The following is an 11,275-nucleotide window of genomic DNA, read 5'->3' on the forward strand; positions in this document are numbered from 1 at the left end:
AATGCAGATCTAATGTTGTATACATGCACAGCCTGCGCTCCACCGTTCTGATGAAAAGAGTGAAACAGACACAGTTTCCCAGAAAAACATGTTTTATTAGACGTCCAAACCCAAAACGCAGCGCCAGCACTGCGCAATAAACACAATCAAAACCCCAACAACACAACTTTTACAGTGATCACACAGTTCTTTAAATACAGTAAAAAAATAAGTTGTAGTAAAATCATACAATCATACAGAGAACCATTTTTTCTTTTCAAATCCTTTTCCGTGGATATTTAGTAGTCGGAAGCATTGGTCCTCTATTAAGTGCATTTTAAAGTAAAGACTCAGTAGTTCTCACAGGTCTCGTTTCAAAACTAGTGTTGCCTACATAGTCTGAAACATGTGCGCTTGAAGCTTTAGGTCTTGAGCAATGCAGTTCATGTACCGTCAGGTCTCTTCAGCCGTTACTGTTACGAGAAATGGGAACTGAAAACCCCCAAATCTGCCTCAACTCGTTTGCTTCACGTTTGCATTGTTGTTGTTTGATTTAGCAGAAGCTTTATCTAAAGCCGGTTACAAGCAAGGAAGAAGTTATCAGGCCAGTTCCTCCGGTTTCATCGGTGGTTTGTCGAGATGAAACATCAGTGATAACAGACTCAGACGAAGGTCCAGACCTCCAGATCCTGAACGGTGAAGTCGTGATGAAGACTGAGAGGCCGGTTGCAGAACGTGTCGCAGGAATAGCTGGATCCTCGATACAGGTCGGCGTCCAGCCACAGACCGAACGGACCCCTTCAAGACACAACAGCACACAGATTCTGATTAGAGACTGTCTTTCAAAACTCATATTTACATTCATGCGTTTGTCTGTTTTAACTCATGTGACCCTGGACCACGAAAACAGTCACAAGGGTCATTTTTTGAAATTGAGATTTAAACATCATCTGAAAGCTGAATAAATAAGCTTTGCATTGATGTGTGGTTTGTTAGGATAGGACAATATTTGGCTGAGACACAACTATTGAAAATCTGGAATCTGAGGGTGCAAAAAAATCGAAACATTGAGAAAATCTCCTTTAAAGTTGTTCATTTATGTTGGCGATTGTGCTGCATTCACTCACACAAATACATGTTTTATATATTTACGGTAGGAAATTTACAAAATATCTCCATGGAACATGATCTTTACTTAATGAAAGAAAAATCGATAATTTTGACCCATATAATGTATTGTTGGCTATTGCCACAATAGTAACAGCATTAGTATATTTGATCAAACATCATTATTATATGTTATTATATATAAATTAACTATATAAAAATTATTAATTTTCACAACAATAAAACAAATCATATGGGCCTATTATTATATTATATTAAATTAAATTATACAACAATAAAACTTAAATCATACTGGCCTATTCTATTATAATTCTTATTATTATATTATATATAAATTAATTAAATAAATATGATTAATTTTCACAACACTAAATCATTAATTATTTGTATGACAATGAATCTCCAGCACAAGAATCACGATGACGCCTGTACATTTAATCAGTTCATTCATTCTCTGCATGGGAATCAAACCACATTCACTTTTTTAAATTAATTTCTTCCATGAAATATAAGCCTGAAAGTATAAATGATATAAATGCATTTTTGTTGTTTTGTCTGAAATTTTTTTAATTGAAAAGCATTTTTTTCACAGTTTGTGTTTCATCATCATCATCTATTTAAGAAAGCAGAAGCTCAGACATGATGTAATGTGGTGTTGAACAGAAGAGTAAATGAAAACAGAAGGATCATTTACACAATACATCTTTATCTCACTTCCACATTCAGAAAGCAGAAGCTTCAAATACCGTAGTAGCGTAAAACAACTTCCCCTTTATTCCGCATCAATGGCAGTGATTACAGTACAGGACTCATGCATAATTCATCTAACACACCAATCAGCGGATGATGAGACGAAGTAGAATAATTATTGCAATGCAAAAGTTGCCAATGGTCAGACGTATATCCGACTTGATTTTGTTCATGGGGAATTGATTGGATCATTGGATAATTTGACAAGAAAATACTATTTCAGTATTTCTACTTTGTTGCATGGAAGCTTGTTTCCGCCACAGAATAAAAAATAAAAAACGTAACTGCGACTTTTTATCTCAGAGTTGCATGTTTATATCTCACAATTCTGACTTTAACTCGCAACTGCGACTTTTTATCTCACAATTCTGACTTTATAACTCACATTTGCGACTTTATATTACATTAATAAAAGCGTGATAATGCCTTACCCTCCTCCTCCCATCTGAAGCGAGTCCAGGAATCCTCTCACAAAGTAGGAGTTTTCTCCACTCCAGCGGAAAATCTGCACATGAACCAAACAACAGGTCAAACTACAGGTCAAACAAACAACAGGTCAAACTACAGGTCAAACAAACAACAGGTCAAATTACAGGTCAAACAAACAACAGGTCAAACAACAGGTCAAACTACAGGTCAAACAAACAACAGGTCAAACTACAGGTCAAACAAACAACAGGTCAAACTACAGGTCAAACAAATAAACTACAGGTCAAACTACAGGTCAAACAAATAAACTACAGGTCAAACAAACTACAGGTCAAACTAGAGGTCAAACAAACTACAGGTCAAACTAGAGGTCAAACAAACTACAGGTCAAATTAAAGGTCAAACAAACTACAAGTCAAACTAGAGGTCAAACAAACTACAGGTCAAACAAACTACAGGTCAAATTAAAGGTCAAACAAACTACAAGTCAAACTAGAGGTCAAACAAACTACAGGTCAAATTACAGGTCAAACAAACTACAAGTCAAACTAGAGGTCAAATAAACTACAGGTCAAACAAACTACAGGTCAAATTACAGGTCAAACAAACTACAGGTCAAACTAGAGGTCAAACAAACTACAGGTCAAACTAGAGGTCAAACAAACTACAGGTCAAACTAGAGGTCAAACAAACTACAGGTCAACAACAGTGCATGTGTTCAGGTGTGAGATATTAAGCTCAGAGCGACCCGTACCTGAAACTCTGGACTGAAGCTGTAGAGGAACGTCTCTCCCGTCCCGTAGCAGAAGCTGCTCACTCGGAAAGGGTCAGAGGAAAACGCTCCGAACACCTGAGGATTGAAGGAAAACTGGTTGCTTTAGCGCAACTTTTCACCATTTTGATGCTACACATGCAAGTCAAGTCAGTTTTATTAATTTCTACAGCGCTTTGTACAACACAGATGGATTCAAAGCTGCTGATAAACAGGAAAACAACAAGCAAACAGAATCCAGTTCTGCTGTAAAGCTGTAATCAGATCAATTCAGTTCAGTGCTGATTCACTTCGGTTCAATAAATGAGTAAAGTTCATCAATTATGAAACAAGCTCAATTCATCTATAAAGCAGTAACACCAACGTCAAGGGTTCAATTCCTAGTGAAAGCAAGAACTGATTCATTTTATACTTTAAATTCAATGCAAGTCACTTTAGATAAAAGAATCTGCCAAATGCATCAATGCAAGGATGAAATTTCAGATATGTTTTATACAAATAGTTTTGGAGGTCATAATATATGTGTGAGCAGGGCACAAACTAACACACATGGTTTAAAACTTTCCACACACGCCATCATGACGAAACTTAGTGTATTTACTAGTCGCCATAGCAACACTATATAGAGAAAAAATGTGCCAAAATTAAAAAATCTTTGAGATATCACTGAGCATTTATTTAACCATTGCAAAAGTAGATTTCTAACTAAAGTAAAATTTTCATCAGTTTTTTTGTGTTTATTTAAAATGAGACAAATCTAATATTATTTTTAATCTTATATCTGTTCTTTAATGCTGATGTTTAAACACCAGTTGCTCAGGCGGGGCATGTTGTCACACTGCGTTACAGTGAGCCCCTATTAGAATTATGATATTCTATTCTATACTTTTATGAATTCTATTGAGAAAACATGAGAAAAAGGTTAAAAAAAAGACAGTCAATGTTCAGAAATTATTAATTATTAATATGTTTTGAACTATGCTGTATAGCTGTTTGTTTTCAAACGAAATTTTTTTTTTATTATTAAAAAATTCAATTATTTTATATGAAAAACTTAATAATGGTATTTTACTGACAAAATATTTTAGTTTGTATATATATGTTTGATTAGATCCGATAACATTTTAATCTGTCATATGGTTATGTTATTATGAACCCCAGCTATGGGGCATGTTGTCACATTTCACTTCCATTATTTCGGGGTAAATCAAGAATAAAGTATACACTGTATTAATGAAACAAAACCACATAACTGTACTAGACGTGTGAAATTAATGTGAGAATAAATAAATACACACTCTGAACCCGAAGTAGATTTACACAAACTGAGAAAGTCAAAAAGTGTTATTTTGTGCTGCGCTCTCCTCTAACTTCTTAATTATTGAAGTGTAATAGGTTTAGTGATATAGTAACACACTGAGGGTTTGACTGAATGACACACACGTGCACCTGTAAACACACCTGTTTCTCTGAATCCTTGATGACCATCAGAACTGGTCTGTCTATGTCTCCCATCTGCCGGTACAGTGTTCTCAGACTGGTGCCGTGCTCCGCCGTACTGTACACCAGTTTCCACCGGTAACCTTGAGTCCGTGCGGGAATCTCGTTCATCAGCTGTGGAGACACACATTTACATCAGTGCATGCATCATCTACAGCATTTCATCAACGCGTGCATATCTTGATCAGAAACATGCATGAACTACAAACCCATTAACATATTTACTGACAGAATGCTTGAGGCTTACTGATATAAATGTGACCCAGGATCAGTAATCTGTGGCAATAGCCAACAATACATTATATGGGGCAAAATTAACGATTTTTCTTTTATGCCAAAAAATCATTAGGATATTAAGTAAAGATCATGTTCCATGAAGACATTTTGTAAATTTCCTACCGTAAATATATAAAATATTTATATTTGTGAGTGAATGCAGCACAATCACCAACATAAATGAATTTTTTTGCACCCTCAGATTCCAGATTTTCAAATATTGTCCTATCCTAACGAGCCATACATCAATGGAAATCTTATTCATTCAGCTTTCAGATGATGTATAAATCTCAATTTAAAAAAATGGACCCATCTGACTGGTTTTGTGGTCCAGGGTCACATATTATAATTAAACTTGGCTACACTTTATTTTAAGGTGTCATTGTTACAGTGTAATTATATATTTAAGTACTGAGTGATATTAAGCAACTACATGTACTTACTATAGGGTTAGGGTTTGGTTGAGGGTTAGTTGCATGTAATTATGCATAATTTACTGTTATTACTATGGTAAGTACATGTAACATATGTAACAAGGACACTGTAAAATAAAGGTGTTACCTTAAACTTTATTTGGAGTACTTCTCTATTGCACAATGCATATTCTTAATATTAAGCCTAAAATGTGTTTCAGTAAGGATAGTATGATCTCTGTATAATATTATTCTTTAAATGCAAGATATTTAAAGTGTACCTAAAGTATTCTTGCAATAGTTCCACTTTAGCACAATCAGTATATACTTCATTGCACCTCAGCACTATTTATGGATAACTAAAGTGCATTAAGTGCAAAATTAGTTGCTCCAATTTAGCAGACTTTAAGTATATCAATTTAGTATACCAAAAGTGCAATTGCAGGGTATTTACATTAAGTACATAATATGCAAAAAGCAATAAAATAAATGCATTTCAAATACATTTTGGTACATTTATTTTTCACTAGGGTACTTGATCAGAAAAGCGCATCACTCACTTGTTGGAGATGGTGTTGGTTCAGGATCTGACTGTGGTTTATTAAAACTGGCAGAAGATCTTCAGATTCAGAGTCTGCAGAACTGCACACACTCGGACAACGCTTATTCTGCGGTTTTACAGTGACAATCTGGAGGAAAACAGATGAGAAGCATCACTGACTGAAACACACACACACACACACACACCTGTGCGAGAGGAGTTTCACTAACACTCATTCCTCACAGCAATTAACCATGCATTCATTATGGTAAAAGTGTAGTAACCATAATTTTTGGTGGATTGAATACCATTTGTATAACCGGTTTTACTAAAAAACGATTGTTAGTGTAGTAAAATCACGGTTCATTTGTGCTTACCATAGTTTAACTATAGTAATAATGTTTTATTTGCAGTAAAACCATGTTTAAAGCTCACCTCTACAAACGGCTCATCAGATCCATTGGCAAAGTACAAGATCTTAATGCTCTCTTGCATCGGCCTCATGTTTAGATACACCTCGTGTTTCTTCTGTGACTTGAAATGAATCGGTTCACTCTAGCAGTGAAAAGCCCGTTTATATCGTGTTTCTCCTGTGACTTAAATGCACTGTTCACTCTAGTAGTGTTCTTACCCGTTTATATCGCGCTTCTCCTCCCGCCCATCTCACATTTCAAGCGTGGTTTCGTTTTAGTGGAAAGAGGAAACTCTCCAAATATGGGCGCATAATTATGAAAAAAAGAAGCATGTTTCTTCTCGTATGAGAATTTACAACTGGTTTTCTTTTCTATCTCCACCCACAGGAAAACAAAACGATATCTTGATGAACTGCCGTTCGAAAGTTTGGGATCAGTAAGATTTTTATCTTTATTTTTTTTTAAATAGCTGTGATTTAATATAAATAGTCAAATATCTGTTTTCTATGTGAATATATAGTAAAGTGTAATTTATTCCTGTGATCAAAGCTGAGTTTTCAGCATCATTACTCCAGTCTTCAGTGTCACATGATCCTTCAGAAATCACTCTAATATGAGGATTCAGTGTTGAACGTATTCTTTTGAAATAGAAAGTTTAAAAGAACAGCATTTATCTGAAATAGAAAGTTTTTGCAACATTATACACTACTGTTCAAAAGTTTGGGGTCAGTGAGAATTTTTTTTGGGGGGGGGGGGTATAAATAAATTAAATTAATACTTTTATTTAGTAAGTATGCATTAAATTGATGTGTAAAGACAAAAGTGACAGTAAAGACATTTATAATGTTACAAAACATTTTATTTGAAATAAATGAACTTACTATTCATCAAAGAATCCTGAAATAAAAATGGTCCACAATTGTTTTCAACATTGATAATAATCATAAATGTTTCTTGAGCATCAAATCATCATATTAGAGTGATTTCTGAAGGATCATGTGACACTGAAGACTGGAGTAATGATGCTGAAAATTCAGCTTTGATCACAGGAATAAATTACACTTTACTATATATTCACATAGACATTTTAAATTGTCATAATATTTAACAATATTATTGTTTTTTTCCCCGTATTTTTAATCAAATAAATGCAGCCTTGGTGAGAATAAGAGTCTTCTTTTAAAAACGTTTAAAAATCTTCCTGATCTCAAACTTTTGAACGGCAGTGTATATATAGATTATTGTTATTATATATGATCCTGCTTGATTTAGAGTCACAGTCTCTCTGTTCTCGGGAAAGTGCATGTACTTTGATCACATTAATGCTGAATAAACGTGAATTTTGTGCAACATACCTTCCAGTTTTTGGGGTCAGAATTATTGAGTAAAGTGTCAATCACACTGAGGGTTTCTGGATGGACCTTTAGGAAATCCTGCTTGCTGGTGTGTTTACTGTAAATGATCTCAGGAGACCACTGGACAAAGAACGTGTAGAGATGATCCACCCTGAAGGAAACCAAACACACGCTTGAGTCGTCGAGCTCAAATAAGATGCATATGATAAAAGCATTCACATGAACTGTAACTCAGAGCATTTGCATGTAAAAGTGTGTGTTTCACTGATGCACATTGACCGAGTGCTCTGGATTTAACCGCAGAAGCTCCACTAGTCCATCAGACTCTAATGCACGACTCTATAAATAGACTCTATTCTTGGAAGTTACAGTCATTGCTCGTAATGTCGACGTAAGACTCCAGTTATGCAACGAGAATTCCTTGAGTCCCGCTGCCATTGGAGAACAGGCACATCTGGGAGTCATTAAAACCCTTTCCCAAAACACACCAGGGATTGTCCTGTTACAGTAACTCCAGACTTCACTGGAAAACAGCTTGAGACGAGAAAAGAATATAACAGCTGCAAATTACGCTAACCTGCGTTATGCATCTTGACGAGGAGTGAACAGGAGTGATACAAGCGCTATATTAATGCTTCATTCATTCATTCATTCATTCATTCATTCATCCAAGCCTTTTATTAGTGCAAATAGAAAGATTTCAAAATAAGAAAAGATTGAAAGATTGAAAGTGTTGCAACATTCAGAATTTAAGAACAGGTTTCCTTTGAGTTTCATTTATGCATTATAGATACAAATTTCACTTAGGCCTAGATATAATTTATGGAACTGGCTCATATTTAAGTTTTTATGGGTTAGTCATACAAAACATAAAATGCACTGACAGCAGTTTCATGCATTTAATTCCACTTCCTTAAATCCCTCGAATTACACTTTTAATAGTAAAGATTCCCGAAGCGTGTTTGAGACGCCAGAGAAGAACCGTTCCGTGATCAGTTCTGAAAAGAACCATTTTTAAATAACATTTTAATAATCCAAAGAACCCTTTTTCACATTAAAGAACCTTTTGTGCAATAGAAAGATTCCACACTCTTGAAAATAAAGGTTCTTTATTAAGCATAATCCCTTACACTTCCATCCCGATCATCTACTAACTGTAAGTAACTGTGAAACTGCATTGACTGTTAGGTTCAGGTTCGGGTTAGTAGAAGTTGACTTACAGACTTGTAAAGTTACTTAAAGTCAGTAGAATATCTAAAGTGGAGCATCAAAAATAAAGAGTTATTAGAGATTAAGCAGACAATCATTAATACGGTAATACTGTTAGTTGCAGAGTTACTGTTTGGCCGTTTACACATGATGCGATTTAGTTGATTGGATCACAAGTGGATGACTCTAAATACAGATGCTTGTCCACTTTTGACCACTTTCACATTGTAAAAAAATTGCAGTTAAATTTAGATCTATCACAGTTATTCACCGATAGTGTTAACCGATAATTCTTTATATTTGAAATCCGATAACCAATATATTGGCTAATAAATCTGAATCCAAATTTTGATATATATTTTTTTGAGAGCCTGATTACAAAAGCAAAAGTCTCATAATTGAAAAGCAGCGTTAATTAACTTAACCAAACGCATCCTATGTAAGATTAATCAGATATTTATACAACATAAACATAATATTACAACTTATATCTGCACAAAAGTTGCGCATGCACACGTGAACTTGACTGTGCTCGTCGTGAAGGTGCTCAGAATTACAGCAGTATTTTGCACTCGTGATTTCAAGATACAAGACAAACATTTTTCATGTTTTTTTTTTTTTTTTTTTTTTTTACTTCTAACAAAAGTTGTGATTAAAAAACTCTTAAATAGAAGCTGTCAGTCTCAGATGTTTTGGAAGTGAAATGAACACAGAACTTAATTTTAAAACTCTCCAAAGCTTCCATAGCTATTGGAATATGTCAGGAGCAAACAGTGAGACTCTGATAGACTTCATCAGGCCTCTGGCATTTACAAGAAAAAGAAAGTTTAAAGAATGACGCAAGAAAGAGTTTCCTGCATCTGGAAAACCCTAAAAGACTTGAAGCCAAAGCACACCTCCCCCCCCCCCCCACCCATGCGTTCTTCTGTTTTTCTGTTGTATGCATTATTAGCATGGTGAGTTTGATAATATCGTTCATTTCTTTTAAAATCATTCTAATGCATTAAGCCATGTTAGCGTTTCAGTGCAACCAATAAACGGCTCCTTTGAAACAGTTGCGAGTGCCTAACTGAGGTTGTACTGCGAATGTGAATATAAGATTAAATGCAAATATAGGCCTATATTACAAGTTTGTGTCTGTCATTGTATTTCTGTGAATTGCATTTTACACATTTGTGACTACTTGTCTGCAGCTTCAGATTCAGAATACAGGTTTGTGACTAATGTCTGCGAGTGCAAATTTCAACATTCAACTTCAGATTTTAATTTCACAGGTTTTTCACATTGGAGCTGTGAGTGTAAATGCTCATGTACAAGTACGAATATTTATTGAACAAGTTCTCAAATTCACATCTACGTCCTCTCGAGTTTTGCTACTCTTTTACCTTCATACACTCACGCGCGCGCGCACACACACACACACACAAACGGAATGACAGATCTCAGTCTCATATCAGTCTCTGATCATCACAGGTTCACACTCAGCGAATCTCCTCTAGTGGTTTTAGAATAAAACACGTTTTTGAATATATATATTTCAAATAAAAATTTAAAATAATATTTTTGCACATTTTTCATAACAATAAACATAAAATTCTGTAACTTTTTTAAAAGTTTACTTTTTAATACTTTTTTCACTTCAGCAATAATCTGCCAAGTATCGTCTTTGAAAAGAGATCAAACTTCAGTCTGTTGCTCTAAGCATTGAAGATTTACCACAGTTTAAGTTGGAGATGTAATTTTCAGGTCTATATGCTCAAAAAGTGAACAAATGGATTTTAAATACAGCGTAATATAATTTAATACCATAAAATCCCCTAAAAGTACAAAATATTAAATAAATAAAAAACATTATCGAACTAAAATATAGGACATTCACTGAAAAAAAATAAATATACATTTCGGTCATTTTTGACCGACACGAGCTCCAGATTAGGTAATTAAGAGCGCATGGATGTTAAAGGTTCTACATGGAACCTTCGATACCAATAAAGAACATGTTTCTGCAATGCATGGATATTAAAGATTCAAATTCAGCAATGAAAGTGAAATTTAAAAGCCTGTGAGTCACTTACTCTCCCACGCTGTACGCCACACCCATGTCTATCAGAAGAACGCAGACAGAGGATGAAGATGAAGATGATGATGATGTTCTGAAGGCTGATTTCCACACAGGAGCTGAACGCTACATTTATACCAGCACCTCAGCTGAGATAAGCTGCTTTTGCAGAAAAACCCTCCCAGAAGGTCCTTCAGGGCCAGTCATTGCTGGGCATTTCACAACTGCGTTATAAGGCCAGGTGAACCATTAACCCCAGTGGAGTTCTGTGTGCTGACTGGGTTATAGAGTGATCTCAGAGATAAAGTCCTGTCCTGAGAATGGAAAATCAGCTTCTTTCAAGTCAACATGAAACAGAGTGAAAGGTTTCCACCAGAAATCATCTTATAGATTTAGTTTTAAATCATTAATTTGGTTTTTACATGCAACTTAGCAGCTCGTGAACATGGGT

General features: G+C 35.0%; 1 protein-coding gene across 2 annotated transcripts; it reads right to left on the reverse strand.

Annotated features, from left to right (window-relative positions):
• Positions 1–77: 77 nt before the first annotated feature.
• Positions 78–10,932, reverse strand: ncoa7a (nuclear receptor coactivator 7a). Of its 2 annotated transcripts, XM_084088749.1 has the most exons (7): positions 10,841–10,932; positions 7,557–7,707; positions 5,808–5,936; positions 4,520–4,672; positions 3,041–3,136; positions 2,289–2,362; positions 78–777 (listed from the first exon to the last, which is right to left on the reverse strand). In XM_084088749.1, exons 1-7 carry the CDS (start codon positions 10,864–10,866, stop codon positions 642–644), a joined length of 765 nt encoding a protein of 254 aa, XP_083944875.1. In that variant the 5' UTR covers positions 10,867–10,932; the 3' UTR covers positions 78–641. The 2 variants fall into 2 exon arrangements, with proteins under 2 accessions (XP_083944875.1, XP_083944874.1); XM_084088748.1 differs by lacking the exons at positions 7,557–7,707; positions 10,841–10,932 and adding an exon at positions 6,224–6,415.
• Positions 10,933–11,275: the final 343 nt, after the last annotated feature.

The sequence above is a fragment of the Abramis brama genome (genome assembly GCF_963993115.1).
Source record: "Abramis brama genome assembly, chromosome: 17".
NCBI lineage: Eukaryota > Metazoa > Chordata > Actinopteri > Cypriniformes > Leuciscidae > Abramis > Abramis brama.

What these genes read in the sequence shown, in the direction of transcription:
- ncoa7a (XM_084088749.1), bottom strand. Translation starts at nt 10,866, where the DNA reads ATGGGTGTGGCGTACAGCGTGGGAGA. An exon ending in GTGGCGTACAGCGTGGGAGA is followed by an intron (nt 7,708 to 10,840) that starts GTAAGTGACTCA and finishes GGTTTCCTTCAG; the next exon opens with GGTGGATCATCTCTACACGT. An exon ending in ACCAACACCATCTCCAACAA is followed by an intron (nt 4,673 to 5,807) that starts GTGAGTGATGCG and finishes GTGTCTCCACAG; the next exon opens with CTGATGAACGAGATTCCCGC.